This window comes from Ictidomys tridecemlineatus, chromosome 4, assembly GCF_052094955.1.
Source record: "Ictidomys tridecemlineatus isolate mIctTri1 chromosome 4, mIctTri1.hap1, whole genome shotgun sequence".
Classification (NCBI taxonomy): Eukaryota; Metazoa; Chordata; class Mammalia; order Rodentia; family Sciuridae; genus Ictidomys; species Ictidomys tridecemlineatus.
In genome coordinates this window covers 160,723,104-160,746,861 of record NC_135480.1, presented here as the reverse complement: position 1 = coordinate 160,746,861, position 23,758 = coordinate 160,723,104, and the positions used below count along the sequence as shown (strand labels likewise).

The 23,758-nt window shown below is 40.7% G+C and overlaps 1 protein-coding gene across 1 annotated transcript; it reads left to right on the top strand.

Annotated features, from left to right (window-relative positions):
- Positions 1-1,516: 1,516 nt before the first annotated feature.
- On the top strand, positions 1,517-22,236 carry Plin2 (perilipin 2). Its single transcript, XM_013363188.3, has 9 exons — positions 1,517-1,644; positions 3,191-3,249; positions 3,336-3,531; positions 4,986-5,068; positions 6,855-7,140; positions 8,174-8,355; positions 9,610-9,744; positions 10,578-10,868; positions 21,865-22,236. The coding sequence occupies exons 2-9, from the start codon at positions 3,220-3,222 to the stop codon at positions 21,991-21,993; spliced, it is 1,332 nt and encodes a 443-aa protein (XP_013218642.2). The 5' UTR covers positions 1,517-1,644; positions 3,191-3,219; the 3' UTR covers positions 21,994-22,236.
- Positions 22,237-23,758: the final 1,522 nt, after the last annotated feature.

Sequence of the window (23,758 nt, the reverse complement as noted above, 5' to 3'; positions counted from 1 at the left end):
AGACTTTTGTGAGCAGATCCTAGAAGTCTGGGAGATGACAGTTCCTCCTAACCATAAAATCTGTAACACTATATGGTTAATAATCCAATTATGAACTGATCAGCATGGGCTAAGGTGATCTAGAGTTGCCATGGCAGTGGGTACTTGGAAGTCTGATGTCATCTCGCTGTCAGTCAAAAGTAAAGAGGTTGGGCCTGGGCAGGACTCTTTGGAAACTTCTCTGGGATTCCCAATAACACTAGAGTAAAGGAGAGACACATTGTTTCTCTCCTTTCTGAGATGACCCACTCTCTCCTTTGAGAGGGTCTCCTTTCTCCTGTCCCTTCAATAAATTCATTCCTGTTACTTTGCGTGGCATGTCTGAAATCTGACTTCATCACCCAAATCTAGGTTTGAAAGGTGTATCTTCACACTACCTCAATGTTTCAGAAGGTCCCAGCTCTTTAACAGTACCAGGGAGAAAAAAAAATTTTTTTTTAAACCATGAATTAGGAAAAAAGAGTTGGGGCTGGGGTTGTGGCTCAGCTGTAGAGGCACTGGGTTCCATCCTCAGCACCACGTGAAAAGTAAATAAAGATTTTAAAAAAGAAACAATAAAAGTTGGCCACCTTGCATAAGTACAGGCCATATCATTACGCAGTCACTTGTAATTAAGTCTTTTGAGGAAAAGGAAGAAGAGGAAGAGGAGAAGGGACAACAGAAGACGGCCCATTCTAGGGCTCTTTTTGAAAATTTCCATTCATCTTTAAATAGAAAAGTGTTTGACAAATTGTCTAAACAGTCAAAAGAGCAGTGGAAGAACTTTCCACAAGCACATTGTTGGGTTGGAATTTCATAAACTTTAAATGTTACTTGTTTGCTAAAAATATCCTAGAAGCAGCCAAGGTTGCCCCTTTTTTTTAAGAATTCTAATGTGAGGAGTCACTCTAGGGGTTAATTACCTTCCTGGTCTGGAGCTAGATCCCAGGGCCTCGCGCCTGGGTGCTCTACTACTTAAGAGATCATTTGCGTTTTTCAAAACCCCAAAGGCCACCTGGGCTCCTTCCGCCATTCGCCACCGACCTCGCTGGGCCCCCCAAACGGGAAAACATCTGCTCCCCACCGACTGACAGACCGCAACAAAGAGGGAAGCGACAGGCGAATCCCGCAGACCGTACAGCCACCCTCCACGTGCTCACGGCGCGGCTCCGGGCGCCCCCGCTATATATGCTGCTCCTCTTTTGTCTCTCCTTAGGCCGGGATCAGGCTAAGATCCCCTCCCACAGGCAGGTGCCCCGCCCCTCCCCCCAGCCGCCCCCTCCGTCCAGGGCCCATGAACCTGGCGGAGGTCCCTACCCACTGGCAGCCCGCCTCACGCCTCTCCCTGACTGGTCACACCGCTGGCCCGCAGCAGCGGTGGGAGGAGGCGCAGACAGGCCACTGAAAGCGACACCGTTCTTTGACCTGAGGTGTTCCTTGTCCCTGGCCTCCGTCACGTGTTGCAGAGACGCGGGGCGGGGCGGGCGAGGTGGGGCATATATACGGGGGCGCCCGGGAGCCGCGCAGTGTGAGTTTGTCGGGGTTGCTCTACGGCCGCAGGACTCGTGAGACTCGTGAGGCTCGTGAGACTCGTCCGCCTCTTCCCCTCCTCGCTGCGGTCTGTCGGTGGGTGCGCACCCCCCAGCCACCGTGCACCAGCGAGCTGCCCCGGGCCACCCCGCAATGCCGAGATGGGAGGGATCCTCGGGTTTGGGGGGGCTGCTGCTGTGCTCCCAGCGGGGTTCTAAACTGCACCGCCAAGGACCGTGGTCACGGAGCCTGGCTGGGAGCGGGTGGGCTCTGGGGCGCCTGCTCTCCGTCGGCCGTGCTCCACCGGCGCTTTTGTTGATAGAGGCTTTTCTCCTAGTAGCTTCTGTGCTGGTATCAAGTATCTCTTGGTGTGCAAGGAAGGTTGTGGGGAAGCAACTTCTATTTGTTCTGAAGGGACATTTAATCAAGTATCTCTTGGTCTGCATGGATGCTTGTGGGGAAACAACTTTTATATGTTCTGAAGGGACATTTATCTGGGGCAGGAGTTAGGAAATTGTTGTAAGGTAAGAGTTTTTTGGGGTGTACAATACTTCTATCGATACTGTTCCAGGTTTCTGTTTCTTTCTCTCTCGATCTGTCTCAGTACCAAGGATTGAATCAGATGCGCTTTACCAGTGAGCCCTATTTTGTATTTTATTTAGAGACAGGGTCTTGCTAAATTGCTGAGGCTGGTCTTGAACTCAGATCCTCCTGCTTCAGCCTTCCTAGACGCCGGGATTACCAGTGTGTGCCGCCGCGTCTGGCTCTTACTCATTTCTTGTAGAACTGTGACCCTTGGTGGTGGGAGACTGGGCTGGCAAGCCCAGAAGTGGTGGGCAGCCGGTTTGGCCGGTTCTTTGCTTCCAGGTCAGTTGATTGTCAGGGCGGCAGTTTTGTGTGGGTATGGGTCCTTGGGGCTACAAAAATATACACGTAACACATCCTGAAATGTTTCTCAATTCCTCTGAGCACCTCCTTCCTCTTAAGCTTGGTTGCTCATAAAGTAGTTTCAGTCCTTTTACAAGGGAGTTAAAATAAGCCCCCATCAAAATACTCCAATTTTATTGTCCTGATCCTGTGATTCTCAAAGGAGTGTTGACTAAAATATCTTCTATTGAAACTTTTCTTTAGTCTCAACATGGATTTTAATCTGGTTAGCAATTTGTGAGCAAAAAAAAGCATTTGTGAAGCTGGGCATAGTGGGTCTCACCTATAATCCCAGCGACTCAGGAAGCTGAGGCAGGAGGATAGCAAGTTTGAAGCCAGCCTCAGCAACTTAGGAAGACCCTGTCTTCAAAGACAGTGGTAGAGTTTAGTGGTAGAGTTTAGCCTAATATGTGGAATCCCTTCAATCCCCAGTTAAGGATGGGCATTTCTAGTTTCCTGGTAGTGAAGCAAGACAACTATTTCAACAACTTTGACTTTCCCTGCTGAGCCTCTTTTCTAAGTTTAAACTTAAGCTCCCAAACTACCTTAAGGGGTGTTTGCCCAGGAGAGGACTCGGAGGATGGGAAGAAGCATGGGAGATCACACTTCGCACCTCTTGGATTTTTTTCACTTGAAACGAGCAAGCATTTGCTTGGATTGGGGAACTAATCTGGGAGTCATCCCTGTGTCCTGAAATCCAGTTTCTCTTCCACAGGTTTGTTTTTTTCCTCTTCAAGGAAGAAAATGGCATCTGTTGCAGTTGATCCTCAACCGGTATGAATTTTAAATAGTCGTTTTCTTGACTCCTTCCTCTCCTGACATGTTTCTATAACTTAACATCTACTCCTCTTTGGTTACAGAGTGTGGTGACTAGGGTGGCCAACCTGCCCTTGGTGAGCTCCACGTATGACCTGGTGTCCTCGGCTTATGTCAGTACAAAGGATCAGTATCCCTACTTGAAGTCTGTGTGTGAGATGGCAGAGAAGGGTGTGAAGACCATGACCTCTGTAGCAGTGACAAGTGCTCTGCCTATCATCCAGAAGCTAGAGCCACAAAGTGAGTGGACATAGTGGCAGACACAGTGGCACATACCTATAATCCCAACTACTCTGGAGGCTGAGTCAGGATCCTAAGTTTGAGGCCAGTGTGGTCAATTTAGTAGATGCTGTCTTCAAAATGAAAATAGAGAAAAGGCTCAGTGGTAAAGTTCCCCAGGATTTAATCATCAGAACTGGAAAAATAGAATCATAAAATGTTGGTTATCTAGCATGTTTTTTTTTTTCTTTAGTACTGGGATGCTTTACCAGTGAACCACATTCCCATTCCTTTTTATTATTTTTCTTTCTTTATTTTTTGAGACAATGCCTCACTAAATTGCTTAGGGCTTTGCTAGATTGCTGTGAGGCTGGGCTTGAACTTGTGATTTTCCTCATCCTCCTGAGATGCTGGAATTTCAGGTGTGTGCCACCATGCCTGGCTCACTTAGCATGTTTTCAGAGTTGATCCATTTTATTGTATCATATCAGCCCTTCATCCCATTTTATTGTGGAAAAATACCCCATTGTGTACTTAGACATATTTTTGTTTATTTATTCATCAGTTGATGGACATTTGGGTTGCTTCTACATTTTGTAGATGATATTTCTATGAATATCTATGTACAAGTTTTTGTATGGACGTAATTTAATTTTCTTGGGTACATACTTAGGAATGGAATTCCTGAATCACATAATAATTGTGTTTAAGCTTTTGAGGAACAACCAGACTGTTTTCCAAAGTGGCTGCAACACTTTACATTCCCACAACAGAGTGGGAAGTTTTCTATTTTCTCCACAGTATGCATGAACTTCTTTTAATAAAAATTTTAAATCATTCCCCAAATGGGGGCTAAGTCATGAATTTGCAGGATTGTAAGGAACCTTTAAATGCCAATTTCCAAATGAATTTGGTATGAGTACTTGGCTTGGTCAACCTTAGGGGAAGCTTTGGACTGAAATCTGCACCTTTTTAGGGAACTCCAGAGTGCTGTTAGCATACTGTTTCCTGGTGAGAAACCAAAATGTACTGCCGTCTACTAAATTAGGTACATGAATTAAGTAGGGATTAAACTAAAATGGAAATGCTAATTTTGAGAGAGTTTCTAGACACTATTCCTTGAATAAGGGTTCAGGGAAAGCCTTGCTACTCTTGGCACTAACATTAGGGGTCAGCTATTGAGGAAGAAGTTTCTTAGCCAACTTCCTACTGACATGTTGATGCCTCTGTGTACACCTCCTTTACTATTTCCCTCTTGGTGGAAAAAAGTTTCCAGCAACCTACCAAGCTTCTTTCTGTCTGATCTAGAGAAGCCAGATAATGCATATTGTGGTGAAACATTAAACATTTTGGCTGTTTTGTTATAAAAAGGTTAAAGACCTGAGGTACAGTAGTGTGGGCTCATTCTATAACACGTTACATTGGCATTATTTAGTTTCACTATATAATCTCAGCAACATTTGTGATTCTTCCAGTTGCAGTTGCTAATACCTATGCCTGCAAGGGGCTGGACAGGATTGAGGAGAAATTGCCTATTCTGAATCAGCCAACATCACAGGTGAGCTTGGGACAGAGCCTATGCAGGCCAGGCAAGTGCTCTACCACTGAGCTATATACCCCAGCCCTATTTTTTTAATTTTTAATTTTTAATTTTTTAAGAGATGAAGTCAGGCTGTTTTTCCCAGGCTGGTCTCATACTCCTAAGCTCAAATGATCCTCCTGCCTTAGCCTGTGGCCTAAGTAGGACTATAGGTGTGTACTACTGCACCCAGCTGAATCCAATGTATCTTAAATAACCATATCTATTCTATTATGTAGACTTTTGACAGTTATGTCAATAAATTCATCAAGTTGAAAATATCTTAAAATCAAATTGTTCATTTAAAGCTGGGAATATAACTCAGGGGGTAGAATGTTTGTTTTAGCATGCTGGAAGCCTGGTTTTGAGAAAAGAAAGTTTTGTTTCCTCCCATTTAATCACATAACTATAATTATGGAGCTACAGATGTTCTTGTAATTCTGTTTTCAGGTGAAAGGGTTATGGTGCTGTGATCCCTGTCTCAAATCCCGGCCTTTACCACTTTCGTGATATTTCTCATAATTTATCCTTCTCATATTTTAAAAGTGACACTGAAGCTGGGTGTGGTGACACATGCTTATGATCTCAGTTACCCAGGAGGCTGAGGTAAAAATATCTCAAGTTAGAGGCTAGTGTCTGCAATTTAGTAAGACCCTGTCTTAAAAAATAAAAAGTACTAGGGAATTAACTAACTGATAAAGCACTTCTGGGTTCAATCCCCACTTTAAAAAAAAGGGGGGGATGCTGGGCTAAGCCAGGATCTAGGTTTTTAGTCCACCTTTCATGTATCACTTTGGAACTTTATGTTCTATGCCTGAGATGTGCCTGAAGGGAATCTTTCATGTCTTTTCCTTTCCCTCCCCTGACTCCAACTTAGAAAAGCTCCTTCTTTGTTTGTTTGTTGTTGTTTTTTTTAATATCAGGAATTGAACCCAGGGGTGCTTAACTTCTGAACCACATCTCCAGCCCACTTTATATTATTATTTAGAGACAGGGTCTCTCTAAGTAGCTTAGGACCTTGCCAAGTTGCTGAGGCTGGCTTTGAACTCGCCATCCTCCTGCTTCAGCCTCCCAAACTGCTAGGGTTGGAGGTGTGCACTACCACACCCAGCTGCATCTTCTCCACAGTAACAAAATGAGATAGTGAGCTAGGCTTTCCCACGAGTTAGGGTCTCATGAGTGGAGCATGGGCAGGCTGGTGATTTAGAGGGGCCTGTATGAATGATAGCTATCTAAAGCACTCCTACCAGGATGGAGAACTGCCTGTGGATTGGCCTTCGGGGCTGTGTACAAAGGGCAGCATGTGCATGGCGTACCTATGGCTGTTCTTAGGCAAGCATGAGCTGTTCTCAGTATAAGCATGCCATTCTTCCCTAGAGTACTTTTTGTACCAAAGGTTTATCTAGTTAAAAACAAAACAAAAAAACTTCCACCAAAAACAACAACAGAAAACCCAGAAAAACAAAACAATATAAAACAGAAAAGTCCCACAACAACTTGCCTTGACAAATGAACAAACTTCATATTTGTTTCCCTCGTTTGTACCTGTGAACAATCCTTGAGGAGTGGCTAGGTAGGACAAATAGACCTGACAAAGAAATTAAGGTTAATTGAATGTTAGTGACTTAGCCAAGACCTAAAATTAAGCAGCAAAAGGTCCAGAATCCTTTTTAACTCTTAAATGATGCTTCCTCTATAAGACCTTGCAGTGGGTTTGTGCCTTTTATATTCCTTATTTGCCAGTTGATCTGCTTTTCACATTCAGGTTGTTGCCAGTGCCAAAGGGGCCGTGACTGGGGCGAGAGATGCTGTGACGACTACTGTAACTGGGGCCAAGGATTCTGTAGCCAGCACGATCACAGGGGTGATGGACAAGACCAAAGGAGCGGTGACTGGTGGGGTGGAGAAGACCAAGTCTGTGGTCAATGGCGGCATTAACACAGTTTTGGAAAGTCGGATGGTGCAGTTTGTGAGCAGTGGAGTAGAAAATGCGATCAGCAAATCCGAGATGCTGGTAGATCAGTACCTTCCTCTCACTGAAGAAGAAATAGGTAATTGGGAATTTTGTCTTAAAGTAATGTTTTACACCTTAAACTAGTCTTTTTAAAAGGACTATAAAGATTGTCTTTTAAAAAGATTACCTTTATTGAGGTAGACTTTATATACCAAAAACAATTACCTGTTTTCAGTCTAAATTTAGAGTTGTATAGCCATTATCACTGTCCAGTTTAAGAACTTTTGTTTGGTTTGGTTCTAGGGATTGAACTCAGGGGGCTTTACTACACAGCTAAATCTCCAGTGTTTTTTATGTTTTTTATTTTGAGACAGGATCTCATTCAATTGCTTAGAACAGATCTATGTCCCCAAAAGATACTTCACGCCTGTTTGCAATCAGTCCTTTGTTCCTTCCCCACATAACCACTAATCTTTCTTTATAAATTTCCTACTTAAAGCAATATGAAGTTTCATATTGAATTATACCTAAGGTTTTTTAAAAAAACTTTTTATTGATAACCACCCTCCCCCCCCCGCCCCAACATACTAAGTTTTAAAGCTTCAGGAGAAATTTGCCTTGAAAAAACAATTTCTATAAATGGGTTGTCTTTTTTTTTGGTACTGGGGATTTAAACCAGGGCAATTTACCATTGAGCTATATCCCTGGTCCTTTTTTTATTTTTTATTTTGAGACAGGGTCTCACTCATTTGCTTAGGTCCTTGCTACGTTGCTGAGGCTGCCTTTGAACTTGGGATCCTCCTGTCTTCATCTCCTGTAATGTTGAGATTACTGGCATACATAATTGTGCCATGGGTTGTCTTTAGTGGGCTGCTTTACTGAATCATCGCTAACAAAGGCACATTAGTACCTATGGTGTGCCAGGTACTTTGTTATTTCTAGTGGGAGGAAGCATGGGTAGATATGTAACATGTATTAAATACTGTAATAGATTCAGGTGATCAAGCCCAGCTGAAGGCTTGAGCAGTCTTGGGAAAATGAGATTGTACTTGCTAGGTGGGTGGGCAGTGAAGACCCAGGTTATAGTTTAGACATTGGTACTAATAATTGTCCCTTCTTTCCAACTTCAGAAAAAGAAGCAAAAAAAGTTGAAGGATTTGATGAAGCTCAGAAACCAAGTTATTATGTGAGACTGGGGTCTCTGTCTACCAAGCTCCGCGCTCGGGCCTACCAGCAGGCATTCAACAGGGTTAAAGAAGCTAAGCAAATGAGCCAAGAGACTATTTCTCAGCTTCATTCTACTGTTCACCTGGTGAGTAAAGCTTCCTTTGTGATATCCAACATAAGCTCATTTATCTCATGGAATAAGAGTAGGTATAGTCTAGAAATCCTAGAATTTGTTGTTGTTGTTGTAGTAGTCGGAAACAATACCTTTTATTTTATTTATTTTTATGTAGTGCTGAGGCTCGAACCAGCGCCTTGCACATGCTATGTGAGAGCTCTACTACTGAGCCACAACCCCAGCCCATGAAATCCTAGAATTTAATCTTACCTTATGAAAATCTAATAAAAATATGGACAGCCGGCGCTGTGGTGCACATCTGTAATCCCAGGGGTTTGGGAGGCTGAGGCAGGAGGATTGAGAATTAAAAGCTAGCTTCAGCAAAAGCAAGGCACTAAGCAACTAGGTGAGACCCTGTCTCTAAATAAAATACAAAATAGGGCTGGGGATGTGGCCTAGTGGTTAAGTGCCCCTGAGTTCAAGCCCCTGTATCCCTCCCTGCCAAAAAAAAAAAAAAAAAAAATGGGCAAAGGGATACAGACAATTCACAGAAAAGGAAGTATAAATAGCTGAAAATACGAATGGTAATTTTACTCAGATGTCAGGCACAGATACCTTTTTGTTATGTCACACTAGCAAAATTTGATGCTGTTGGTAGTGATGTAGAAAAAGAACAATACTGTGCACTTCTAGAAGATTCAAAATGGGACAGAGTCAAAGAATTGTTCTGGTAAAGTTATAACACACCTGTACCAGTATTAGGAGTTTCTCTTCTCATTATCCTACATATATTTGTTTAGAGTCATAAGAGACTGTAACAGTACGCATCAACCATAGGGGACTAATTAAATTAGTACTTCACAATAGACTATTGTGTAGCTATTAAAGACTGCCAAATTATAGAACAGTATGTACTGTACTATGGTAGAAAAACCATTTCTTCTTGGAAGAGGAAATAGGTTTCTGGCAAAAGGGGAGAGGAAGGTTGGTTTCCCTTTTTATAGTTCTAATTTATCCTTCATACATACAAACTGAATTTTAGTTGTATTATGTGTGCTAAACTAGAGGTGCATTTGGAGTCAGTGGTTTAATAGTTAAAGAGGGGCAAGAAAGAGCTACTTGTGCTTGGTTGACTAACACATTGATAATAAATAACAGTGATATCAGGATAGAATCTTATGGTTCTTGGTTTTTATTTTATCTGATTCATATCATGGAGCTGTAAACAAGCTGACAAAAATGTTTGACCAGTATATTCCCTTTTCTTATTTTGTTGTGTTCCAGATTGAATTTGCCAGAAAGAATGTGCATAGTGCCAACCAGAAAATTCAGGATGCTCAGGATAAACTCTATCTCTCATGGGTGGACTGGAAGAGGAGCATCGGCCATGATGATACAGATGAATCCCACTGCGCTGAGGTAAGTGGCCTGGGATAGTTTTTATAACAGTTTGTGAAGTTCTTATTAGACTTTTCATTACAGTATTCCTTCAAGTCTCTTAGAATACTATTACTTGTCAAAAGTTTGAACAATATTGTCTATATAGATTGTTAGGTGGCAGAGAAACAAAACTGAGCAGAGAGTAACTTTATCTTACAACCTGCAGATTGACATGTTGCCCCCCAAATGGGAAACATGGGTACAGACTGATGGGGAATATAGACACATAGTGTTTTTTGCCAGGATAAACCTAGGTGCTATGAGAGTATATAGGAAGGCTGTCTACTACAGCCCTGGAGTGGGGTGGCTGAGTCAAAGATGAATGCAAAGCTGAGAACTAAAGGGTAAAAGTTTAAACTAGGTTAAAGGCCAGAAAGGGCACCAATGTTCCAGAAAGAAGAAACTAGTGTTGGAGTTCTAGAAAATGGTTCTTAGTGTGTGTTTGCCTTGAAATCAGTAGTGACTATTTATATATGTCAACTTATTTGAGGAGGAGTTATTTAAATATACTACTATCATGCATTGTGTTTTTATTCTGGTCTCCTCTGCCTGTTATATTTCTTCAGTTTAAGGTGAGGAATTTTGGAGACTCGTGCACTAGTTCATATGCCCCACTCAGCTATTTTCCAACTGTTAATTAGGGCAAGTTACTTAAACCCTAAGCTTATGTTTCATAGCTATTGTTACGAGGATTTTTAAAATTTAAGAGTCTGCATTTATGGCGGACACATAACTAGTTTACTGTGATTAAACTAGTTCGCACATAAGACTGTTGAATCCACTGCTAATTCTTAACTTGGTCTTATTTTTAGCACATCGAGTCACGTACTCTTGCTGTTGCCCGAAACCTGACTCAGCAGCTCCAGACCACATGCCACACCCTCCTGTCCAACGTCCAAGGGTTACCACAGAACATCCAAGATCAGGCCAAGCACTTGGGGGTGATGGCAGGCGACATCTACTCAGTATTCCGTAATGCTGCCTCCTTTAAAGAAGTGTCTGATGGCTTCCTCACCTCTAGCAAGGGGCAGCTACAGAAAATGAAGGAATCTTTAGATGATGTGATGGATTATGTTGTTAACAACACCCCCCTCAACTGGCTGGTAGGTCCCTTTTATCCTCAGCTGACTGAGTCTCAGAATGCTCAGGACCAAAGTGCAGAAATGGACAAGACCAGCCAGAAGGTCCAGCAGTCTCAGCACAAAACTCATTAAACCTTTCTTGTCACCAGTGCATGTTGTAGCTATCTAGATGACATCATTTATCATGTTATAATTAACCTGCTAGATAACTCTAAACTGGAAAAGCAGCCAATTAGGAAAAAGGCCTTCAGTTGTAGTCATTTCCAGCTGGTAAGAGCCTTAAAGTTTCTGGCATTAGGAGACTTTGAGTTGCCTGGCTGGTAAGAAAAGAATGGTTTGCTTGACAGAGCTTCACTAGAACTCACAAAATTTATGTGCACTTAGGGTCTCATTCTATAGCCATTATGTTGCTACTGTTAATGTTTGTCTGTATTGTATAAAAACACCCTCATGTGGGCTCTGGTATAGTGTCTGTTCCAGTATAGTCTGAGCAGGCCTCATCATTGCTTTATCTCTTATGCTTGTACAACTTAATTTTAGTTTCTTTTTTTTTTTAATTAAAGGAATACCATCTTTAAATTCAATAAAATTCATAGTAGAATAGATCAGTTTTATGCTGTTTGTTCCATGTGCTTTGTGTGTTGCTTTCATAGAGCTGCTTGATTTGCATGACAGGGTTAATAACTTACATACATGAATTCCAATTAGCCTTTTGGGGAATTTTGATAGGACGATAGCATTGGAAGATTAATGTTACAAATGGAATTTGATAACAGATTTCAAACAAATTAAAAGCTAATGTGAGGCCAATCACACAGATGTACCCCTAGGGTCCCAGCTCCTAGGGAGGCTGAGGGGGGAGGATCACTTAACCCAGGTGTTTTGAGACCAGTCTGGGCAACATAGTGAAACTCCATTTCCAAGAAAGAAATAAAGTGAAAAGCTGATGTGCACATGAGAATTTTTACTAGGTGATAGTTGTTCACTTCATTTTCTGATTAACTGGATTCCTAAGAGTGGATTTTTAAGCCAGTTGAAAGATCATATAGGACATGTTGGTGCACATCTGTAATCCCAGCAGCTTGGGAAGCTGAGGCAGGAAGACAGCGAGTTCAAAACCAGCCTCAGCAATTTAGTGAGAAGCTAAGCAACTCAGCAAGATCCTGTCTCTAAATAAAATATAAAAAAAGGTCTGGAGATGTGACTCAGAGGTTAAGCACCACTGGGTTCAGTTCCTGGTATCAAAAAATAAAGTCAGTCATGACTGATAGCCTTGCTGAAAAGGAATCAAAACGGCAAGGATATGACTGTATTTGCATCAGTTTCACAAAGATGGTAGGTTTTTCTTGCTGAGGAGCTAGAGTGTGAGCCATAAAGTATGACAGTGCAGTGTCCACTCTCTGGATTTAACTTACTATGTTCTGACTTTGAGAGAATGTCACTAACCTCAATTGTTGGTGAGTTGCATATAGAAAATCATGTGAGAATAATTAGAAGTAAAAGACTTTGGGTTCCATGGAAAAAGGAATATTTTTACCTCCTTTCTAGGGTTTTCTAGCCCTTTAGTGCTGGTTAGTAATTTAGGACTGATCATGAATCTCCTACCACAAAATAATCACAAAAACAAAATTATGGAACTTGTGAAATAAAATCACATTTCTGTTCCTGCTAAAGGTGAGTGGAGCTGGCTTTCAGTAGAGCTGAGTTTAAGTCAAATTTGATTTGTCTCCTCTTTTTTTTTTTTTTTTTTTTTACTTTGTCAATGAGTCTACCAAAGCTTTTTCTTACGTTACAAATACTTTCTCCACGTAACTACAGGAATCAATGAACAGGTGAATTGAGGCTGTAGGGTAGGGACTCCTGTTTTCCAGCACTGTGGATTGAGGCCAGGGGTGGTATTCCACTGAGCTACCCTACACATATTTTATTTTGAATGTCCAGACGGGCCTCAAACTTTCCATCCTCCTGCTTCATCCTAGTTGTGCACTACCATGTCCTGCTACGTTCAACTTTCAAAACACCAGCAGTCCCTGCTTTTGCCATGAGTTATCCGTAGGTGTGGCTCTGTCTTTGTGTCCCAAGTTTGTATAAACATGCATTTCATTCACTTGTCACTGTATGTTGCAAAATGTGTGGTGTCCTTGAGTCTTATAGCTTTATTGTTAAATGAAGTAGCAGAAAATTTTAGTTTTAACAGACTTTTTTCTAAGGAGGCCAATTCATTTGAGAAGAAAAAACTGACAAAGGCTAATATAGTATCTAACCATAGTAAGTTAGCAAATCCTTAGCTGGGTAAAGTCTGGCATGGTGTTTGCCTGAAGGCTGTTGGATGTTTTTTTCCTTTGCCTGCAATGTTGATGTGCATTTTAGTCCTGGGCAAAAACTCAAAGGAATATGGTGTACTCTGAGCCTTAGTTTTCTTATCTTCTACAGGTCTTAGGTAACATGAATGATTCCTTCATGGTTGGAAGTGAAATATTGAGGATAGAGTGGTTTTTGTTTTTTGTTTTTTGGTTTTTTTTACTATTTTTATTGTTTTAGTTTTTTTTTTTTTTAAAGAAAGAGTGAGAGAGAGTGAGAAAGAGGGAGAGAGAACTTTAATATTTATTTTTCAGTATTTGGCGGACACAGCATCTTTGTCTGTATGTGGTGCAGGATCGAACCCTGGCCGCACGCATGCCAGGCGAGCGCGCTACCACTTGAGCCACATCCCCAGCCCATTGTTTTAGTTGTTGATGGACCTTTATTTTATTCATTTATTTAAATGTGGTGCTAAGAATCAAACCAGTGCTTCACACTGAGCCACAACCTAATAGTGTGCTTTTGGTTTTGTTTTTTGATCCTGGGGACTGTACCAAAAGTACAGGGGTGCTAAACCACTAACCTCATCCCCAGCCCTTTTTATTTTTGAGATAGGATCTTGCTAAGTTGCTGAGGCTGGCTTTGAACTTGCTATCCTCATGCCTTAGCCTCTTGAGTCACTGGAATTATAGGTGTGCACAATTGGGCCTGGCTTCTTCTTGTTTTTAAGAGTCAGGGTCTTGCTATGTTGCCCAGGTTGGTCTCAAACTCTTGGGCTCAAGCAGTCTTCCGGTCTCTGCTTCTCAAGTATCTGGGACTACAGTATGTGCCTCTGCCCCCAGCTATAAGATATCTTTCTGATTTGCAGTACAGGTATGAGAGCATCATTTTTAGAAGTAACATGTAGTGTCTTTAACTTACCAGTTAGGGTGTGAGTACATAATACCTAGGTCATGATTAAGAAAATACATCTTTGATAAAGCATTCAAAGTGTTAAAGAGAGAAGAAAAAAAGCCAGGTGTGGTGGCACACCCCTGTTATCCCAGCAACTCTGGAGGTTGAGGCAGGAGGATCACAAGTTCAAGGCCAGTCTCAGCAACTTTGTGAGACCCTAAGTGATTTAGTGAGATCCTCCCTCAAAAATAAAAAAGGACTGTAGATATGGTTTGGTGGTAAAGCATTGTTGGTTCTTGTGGGTTTGGGATCAGGCTAGCTAGATTTCTGATCTGATTGAGCTTCAGAAATGAGCCAGCATTGAGACTTGAATGTGTGATGGTCCTGTGAGACATCCTTGCCCTGTAAGCCAAGTTATTTATTCTTTGTATCTTAAGGTACAACACCTTTGTGTCCACCTGTCCAACAGGTATCCTGTACCATAGGATCTCCTATAATATTTTGTAATAACTTCTTCGAAAGAAATATGCAAAATAATTCCACCGTTGAATATCTAAATGACCAGGATAACCTGTAGCAGCCTATTCATCTAAAAGATGGTGAGACTGGCATGCATTGGACTGTTCAGAGGAATGAGTAGGATAAGAAGTCTTTCTTCCTTCCTCTCTCCCTCCCTCCCTTTTTGTAAAAATGAACTCAGGGGCACTTAATCACTGATCCATATCCCTGCTCTTGAGTTGCTTAAGGCCTCATTAAGTTTCTGAGGCTGGCTATAAACTCGAAATGCTCCGGTCTCAGCCTCCTGGAATTATAGGCATGTGCCACCACGCCTGGTAAGAAGTCTTTCTTCAGGGATTGAGGTCTACTTAGGCTGAAAACATGTTTTATGGCATCCTTCTTTCTCCCTTCACTTACTTTTTTTTTTTTTTATTTTTTAGTTGTAGATGGAGACAATACCATTATTTTATTTAGTTTATGTGGTGCTGAGGATCGAGCCCAGTGCCTCACACTTGCTATGTGAGCACTCTACCACTGAGCCACCACCCCTGCCCCAAACAAAACATCTCTATTTTTGGAGAGGGGGGGAATACTGGGGAATGACCTCGGGGCACTACTGAGCTACATCCCCAGCTCTATTTTGTATTTATATTTGTATTTGTATAAGCAATTTACTGAGTTGCTTAGCCCCTGACTTTTGCTGAGCTGGCTTTGATCTCCTGATCTTTTTGTTTTAGCCTCTCAAGCAGCTGGGATTATAGGCAAGCACCACTGTGCCCAGCCCTTCACTTACTTTTGAGATTTGATATCACTCCCTCACCTTATGTTTTTGAAGTTACTGACTGAATCCTCACTGGGGTGGACTCAAGTCATATTTTCAGTGGGTTGAGGCCTTTTAATTTACTGTCCACTTGGAGCTGAGTGGGGAAGAACTTAGGAGGAAAATGTTAAATTGGAACAATCACACCCTCAGTTGGTGGTGAGGTGGTAAGAAGCAGGCAGATTATGCCCTGTTGAATTTGTCAGATAAGATTGATGATTAACACAATGCATCTTTTGTTAAGATTGGCAGTGAGATGACAATTCGAAGTGACCTGAAGGCAGAGTGAAAGGAAAGTGGTTGGGAGCAGGGCAGACAGAATTGCCTGAATTCTTATATACTTAGCTTGCTTAAATTTTTTTTCATTGTCTACATAGCTAGATCACAGGAACACTCAACCAACTAAGGAGATAGCTAACATATCTATTTGTAAGTCTAATAGCCTTGTGTAAAATGGGTTAAATTAGAGCTCAGCATGTATAAAACTCCATCATCTTTCAGCAACCTCCCACTGCCTTCCTTGTGTATGCCAGGAATTATCAACTGGGGAGACTGATAAAATGCACATCCTGGGTCTCACCCCTAGAGAATTCTGGTTAGTAGATATGGAGTAGAACCAAGCTTCAGCACTTTAAAAAACAAAACAAATAAAACCAAAAAACATTTATTTACTTTTTTAGTTATAGTTGGACACAATACCTTTATTTTATTATATGTGGTGCTGAGGATCAAACCCAGGGCCTCACATGTGCTAGGTGAGTGCTCTACCACTAAGCCACAATCCCAGTCCTGCTTCTGCACTTTTAAAGAGCATCCTGAGCCAGGTGTGGTGGCATGCACCAATAATCCCAGCAACTCTGGAGGCTGAGGCAGGAGAATTGAGAGTTTGAGGCCAACCTCAGCAATTAATGAAAAAGGGCTGAGATGTAACTCAGTGGCAGAGTACTTGATTTACATGTGTGAGGTCCGGGGTTCCATGCCCAGCACTGCCAAACCAAAAATAAAGAAACCCTGCTCAAATGAATCAAATACACAGAGATTAACATTGAACCTGTACAGTAGATGCTTTTGTTATCAGTGCTAACCTGCACCCTAGCTTGAGTTCAAGTCATCCTCAGACTTATTATACAAAAGCAAAACATTTATTTGCAAAGCATCCTACTTTAGGAGATGTGCACCAGCCCACTCAGCTCTTCCAAATTGTTCAGTAAATGGCAGATAGAGTTGAGCAAAAACTAAGATGCTCCTGGTCCTTAACTTGAAAGTATACAATCAAGCTGCATAAGCAAATGTTATGGGTGGTGAGAGGGTTCTGTAAAAACTGAACAAGGTCACTCTTCACGTATTTGGTGTTACATAGCTCACTTTGCCTTTTGCACAATCCTTTTTTAGCCTAAAACATTAAAATTTAGGGCCTTTACCAATTTATTATTTGTATTTAAAAATAAATTATATTTCCTGATCCTGTGTCACATTTATCAGCATTGTATATACCCCTACCTGTACAGGCAAGTTAAATCCCTAGTGGTGGTGTTTCTATTCTTGTTATAGCCTCACATATCCAGGGCTCAGGGCCATGACTAGATCAGCTTTATGAAAATTTGAAAAAGGCTCCCCATCCTCAAAGTGTTTAGTGCCATCTAATGAAAATTTGTCATAATAAATATGTGGATCTATGAAGTTTATTATATGAGAGGTGCCCTCTACAGGTTGCATGGTGAACAACTGTCCTTTTTTTTTTTTTTTTTTTTTTTTTAATAATGTATTACCAGGGCTGAGGTTTTGGCCCAGTGGTAGAGTGCTTGCCTAGCATGCATGAGGCACTGGGTTCGTTCCCCAGCACCACATAAACTAAATAAACTAAATAAAGGTATTGTGTCCATCTATAACTAAAATAATATTGTAAAATAATTTTTTTTTATAAATTATTTTTAAAAAATATTTATTGCCGCAGTCTGGGCACAAAATAACCGAGCCGCCACAAAGCCTTGTAGGTTCAGACAGCAAATCTTTATTCCCGAACTCTCACTGGCACTCTACACACACTTCGCGGGAATGCCCCTCCACGGGATCCGCGCCAATTCTCTAGAACCCCGGGGAGAACTCAATGGGAACTCCAAAGTAACAGGCACCCGAGGCAACAGGATCCTAATTCTGGAGCCGCCCTATTCCCAGCAGGATCCGCCCTAATCCCCGAGTTATTCCGGCGCCGCCGCCCTATTCCAGGCGTCATTCCGACTAAACTCTGGCTCTCAACAATTTATTTTTCAGTTTTTGGTGGACCCAACATCTTTATTTATGTGGTGCTGAGGATGGAACCCAGCGCCCCGCGCACGCCAGGAGAGCGCGTTAGCGCTTGAGCCACATCCCCAGCCCTCAAATAATATTTTTTTTAAAAAATGTATTACTCGCTTTCTATTCTTGCAATAGAGTCTGTGGTTTCCTTATTACTGTCACATTTGCATCCAATTTTAATTTTGGCCTCTATCTCTGATAGGCATTCAGAGCAAGACACTGTGTACATTCCTGCTTTGATAGGCCATAACTGTACTGTTTATGCCAGTGAAACAAGGATTTTTTAAATCTATGAAATGGTTTCTAAAAACCCAGTGAAGATGGTCAGGCAAAACCACCACATTGTAAATTAAACTTACTGTGAAAACTTGATAACCTCTTAGCTTCCCACCCTTCAGTATTTCCTTCACAGCCCAAGCTTCACAGTAGGGTCTGATGACAACCAGACATTGATGATAATCTAATGGAAATTGGACACTAAATCATTCTGAATATATGGAAAGCAAATTATTCATATGGTTCTCTCAAGCCATCTTGGGGACCATAGGTATTTTTTGGACTGTGGTTGTGGGGATTAAAACTCTGAATATAGAACTTGTACTATTCTGCAAAGAAATCTACTTTAGCCCAACTGTTGCCTTGTACATAGGTGAATTTGTGTGTGTGTGTGCATGTGAGTGCATGCGTGTTATGTTACTATTTAAAAAACTATTGTTTATTGAGCACCTTTCAAAAGCAAGGCTCATACTACTTTTATTTCTGACAACCAAATCAATTAGGTATTTTTCTCACTTGAGAGATGAGGAAACAGGTGAAAGAGGTTAACTAGGAGGGAGGAGGTTAAGTGAAAAGGCAGGGACTTTGCCAATGTCTACTGATGTCCAAGTGCATTTTTTTTCCATTGTAGCACTCTAGTCCTCTGATAGGAGAAAGCTGCCTCTTGCTTAGAAAATCTCTCTGCTTATGTCCTCAGTGTTGCAATTTCCTGTTCATTGTTTTAATTAAAAACAAAGCGATATTAAGTAGATACAATTTAGTAATATGATAGTAAGATAGATAAAAATTAATACATATTGAAAATAAGTATTTCATTGGATGTTAACATATTCAAGAAATAGAAATAATTGAGAGAGAAATCTAAGCAAGCATATCTTAAACTAAAAAGGCTAAAGTTAAAATAGTTTTCTGGCTGATGCACTGAACCAATTTGTATAAGCATTACTGGCTTTTTTTTTTTTTTTTTCTTTTTGCTATCCATGGGGGATTGAACTTAGGGGCTTGTGCGTGCTGGGAAAATACTCTACCACAGAACTACATCTTCAGACATTTTTTTCTTTTTTGGTACTGGGGATTAAACTCAGAGGCACTTACCACTGAGCCATATCCCCAGCCCTATTTTGTATTTTATATAGAGACAGGTTCTCACTGGGTTGCTTAGCGCCTCACTTTTGCTGAGTCTGGCTTTGTACTATTAATTCTTCTGAGCCGGTGGAATTACAGGCATGCGCCACAGTACCTGGCATGTTCAAACATTTTTATTTTTTGTTTTGAGACAAAGTCTTGCTAAATTGACAACACTGGCTTCAATCTTGTGATCCTTCTGCCTCAACCATCTGAATAGCTGGGATTATGGGCAGGCACAGCACAGGACTCATTGCTGGCTTTTGAGGATGTCAGGTTGGACATAACCTTTGCAAAGAAAACATGCTTGGAGAGCTATAATACAATTTGTTTTTCCCAAATAGAAAGCCTCAGGAACAAAATGGTGAAAGTTATATCTTAGACCACACAGTTCTCTGAGCACCTGAATTGTAGGGAAATTTTTAGTGGGGACCACAACCAGCCAAATGAAGGACCTGATGAACAAATCAATATTCTTTATTCTTGTCTTTTTAAAAATTATTTTGTTGTGGTGATGGTAAAATCTACATAAATCAAATTTATCATTTCAGGAATTTTTAAGTGTACAATTCACTGGCATTAAATATTCTGCATGTAAAAGGTAGATTTAATTCCCAGCACCACACAAAAAAGTATATTCACAATTTTGTATAGACATTATCACTATTTTTTTAAGAGAGAGTGAGAGAGGAGAGAGAGTGAGAGAGAGAGAGAGAAAGAGAATTTTTTTAATATTTATTTTTTAGTTCTCGGCGGACACAACATCTTTGTTGGTATGTGGTGCTGAGGATGGAACCCGGGCCGCATGCATGCCAGGCGAGCGAGCTACCGCTTGAGCCACATCCTCAGCCCCATTATCACTATTTATTTACAGCATCTTATGTCATTCAAGCATAAATTCTGTACCTCCTTATTCTATAAAGTTAAATATTAACTTTAAATATTAGTTTCTAAGTCTCTTTCTTCTCTTCTGTGTGGTTTGTTCGATTTGATACCAGGTATTGAGCCCAGAAATGCTCAACGAGGAGGCAATCTCCAGCCCTTTTTTTGGGGGGGTGCTGGGGATTGAACCCAGGGTCTTGTGCATGTGAAGCAGGTACTCTATCAACTGAGCTAAATCCCCAGCCATTAACCCTTTTTTATTTTGAGACAGAGTTTTGCTAAGTTGCTTAGGGGCTTGCTAAATTGCTGAGTCTGGCTTTGAACCCAAGCCACTGGGATTACAGGTATGCACCACTATGCCCTGTTCTTTTTTTTTTTAATTATTTTTTATTAGAGTTTTATGGTTATACATAGTGGTTGGGTTCAACCTGACAAACTCATACATGTATGAAATCGTTCAGTTCATGATCCCCCTTTCTTACATATTTTTTGAGATACTTTTTTTGTTTTCCTGGTACTGGGGATTAAACCCAGTGGTACTTAACCTGAACCACATCCCCATCCCTTTTTTGTTTTTTATTTATTTTTTGGTTCTGGGGATTGAATCCAGGGGCACTTAACCACTGAGACACATCCCCAGCTCCCCACTTTTATTTTATTTTTTTTAGTTGAACACAATATCTTGATTTTATTTATTTTTATGTGATGCTGAGGATTGAACCCAGTGCCTCACACGCCTTAGGCAAGTGTGAGCCACAATCCCAGCCCTCCCCATTCCTTTTTAATATTTTATTTAGAGACAGGATCTTGCTTAATTGCTTATGGCCTTGATAAGGTGTTGAGGCTGGCTTACAACTTCAGATCCTCTTGCCTTAGCCCCTAGAGTTGCTGGGATCATAGGCATGTGCCACCGTGTCTGACGATAGATAATTTTTTTTTTTAGTGATTTTACCTCTGTTGGGCAGATACTTTTCTCTTTGTTCTATCAAGATTGCAATCTATAGTAATATTATACTTTACTAATCTTCTCTTCCTTCCTCTTTTTTTTTCCCTTTCATTGCTGGGAATGGAACTCAGGGCCTTGGGTATACTAAGTATGCATTTTGCCACTGAGTTACCAGCCTCTTGTGATGGATATTTAAAAAGACTATTTGCTTTTGCAGTTCCTAGGCATTTCCAAAAGGATTTTGTACTTTAATGCAAAATTACAGAAAAGTACAATACTATTATTTTGAAGGGAATAATAAATTAATAGGTAACCAGAAATGCTTTTTTTGTTTGTTTTTTTTTGGAACTGGGGGTCGAACCCAGCGGCTTTGCGAATGCAAGGCAGATACTTTGCCACTGAGCTACATCCCAGCCCCCAGGAATGCTTTATATCTGGTATTTTCAAAAAAGTACCTAATAGATTTTACCTCTAGTTTCTTTTAAAGAAAAGTTTTCTTAGTGCTTTTATAATATGAGTGGACAAACATCTTTTTTAAAAGTACAGCTTTGAAAGAATCAAAATTCAACTCCATGGAATATTTAATAACTTAAGGAGTTGTGCATGATGGTGTGTGCCTGTGTTCCCAGCTACTTGGGAGGCTGAAGCAGGAGGAACCCAGGAGTTTGAGGACAGCCTGGTGATGCATGCGTGTAATCCCAGTGACTGGGGAGGTTAAGGCAGGAGCATCACAAATTCAAAGCCAGCCTCAGCAACTTAGCAAGATTCTCAGCAACTTAGTGAGAACTTGTCTCAAAAAAAAAGAGGACTGAGGATGTAGCTCAGTGGTAAAGCAATCCTCAGTTCAATCCCCAATATGAAAACAAACAAAAAACAAACCAAAAAACAACCCAGAGCCATAATGTTTCTAAGACCTCATGTGGACCTAACAGTTCACTTAATTAGTGATCAGTTTAATATCCAAGATTCTTCTTTTACAGGTGATTGATTTCACTATCATAGACTTGACATCAGAGACTGATGAAATTCCAGATATTATACCTTTGGAAGAGGAGGATGGAGCAAATCATTCACACGCTAATGGTCCTGAACTCTCAGGGAATAATTAACCAAAAAATAAAAATTCCTTTTGGCTGGATATGCAATTTGTATCACAGTAAAAATACATCTTTGCTCGTGTGTTTATTCCTGTGGTTTTGAAGGGTTTTAATGTAGTTTTTGGTTGCTTGATCTTAATTGCAAGAAAACTTTGACCTAAACTTTTGAGATCTTGTTATGTGTCATATATCATTTTATATAACTCTTCAAAGTTTAATTTCTGAAATGCCTATAATAAAAATTGAGCTGTGTAAGCTTGGATGTCTTCTTTTCTTACTTTTGTTCTTTTTTCTTTTGGTATTGGTAATTGAACCCTGGGGCCCTCTACCACCGAGCTACTTTCCCAGCCTTTAAAATTTTTTTTTTTTTTTAAAATTTTGAGACAGTGTCTCACTAAATTGCAGAGACTGGTCTCAAACTTGTGTTTCTGTCTCCACCTCCCGAGTTGCTGGGATTGTAGGTATGCACCATTGAACACAATTACCCAGTTTTTGATTTTTTTTTTTTTTTTTACTGGACACTTGTTTTTTGGATCTTTCAGGATTAATTTCTGCTTCTTTTAGTATCTCTATGAGTCTGCTGGTCAAGGGTTTTTGCTTTCCCTTAACTAAGGGGTGGGCATGTGAATAAAAGCAGGTCAACTGGCAACAAGTAAAGCATGATGGATAAAGTCTCAGACTCCAGTTTCTAAACTTACTCTGCCACTTATTGTGTGACCTGAGCAAGTTACTTCAGTTTTCTGTGCCTCAATTTTCTCATCTATAAGGTGAGATTTCATAGTTAACATTTTTTAAAAGTGTGGAGCAATCCCTGGCACAAAATAGCAATAAATAGATATTAGTTAATTAAGTAAATGGTAGAAGCATTGGCCAACCCAGAAGCTATGAACATCCCTAGTGCCTTTATAGTCACAAAATATCATTTCTCAGTAAAAGAAATCAGGTTTTCTTGGAGAAATGACTAATTCCAGGTCTGAGGCAAGAAATGTACAAAATGAGTCTAAACTTCTTGAATACCAAGTTGAAGAGGTTTCAGTTGGCCAAATATAAGAAAATTTGAATCTCTACATGGATAATAAATATAATAGATTGAACTCCTTAAGTAAGTTTAAATTTGTGAGTTCATAATTATGTGTGTGCGAGTGCATATGTACATGTAAGCTTTGGGAAAAATAGTAGTGTTCAGTGGGTAGGCTTAAGAGCTCACTTGAGTTATAAATTTTGGGTGAGAACAGACAAAATAAGTGTATATCTGCTGAAGTGCAGGTGTAGAGTAAATAGAGGGCTGGATTTAATAGGGGTTGGGTTTTGCTAAGTAAATCTGGCAGAGAAAGATGCCAAAGAGCTGATGATGTCTTCAAGTTAATGGTTATAATGTTATCAACAGAGTAAGAGACAATGTAGAGACAAAAGGATTAGAGATTCTAGTGATCCGAGGACTGTTGGAATAAGATTTGGAGGGATTGAGCTAGAAAGTTAGAAGATGGAGGTTGAAATTGAAGTTATGGAGGTGTTGCAGTAGTTGATAGTGGCAGATTTTATAGTTATATTCCAATAAAGTGGGTGGAATGTGTAAGATCAGGCAAGGCGGGCAGCGACCAAAGGAGGCAGATTTAGAAAGGCCGCTGAAGGAGGCTTTATTTGAGACTCACTCCCCAGTAGAGCTCCATCAGACTGACAGAGTGGACAGGAGAAGGCTCTGAGGAGAAACCCAGTGGGAGCTTGACCGGACTGGGCTTTAATGGGGCTTACAGCAGGAAGGGAAGGGCTTGGGACA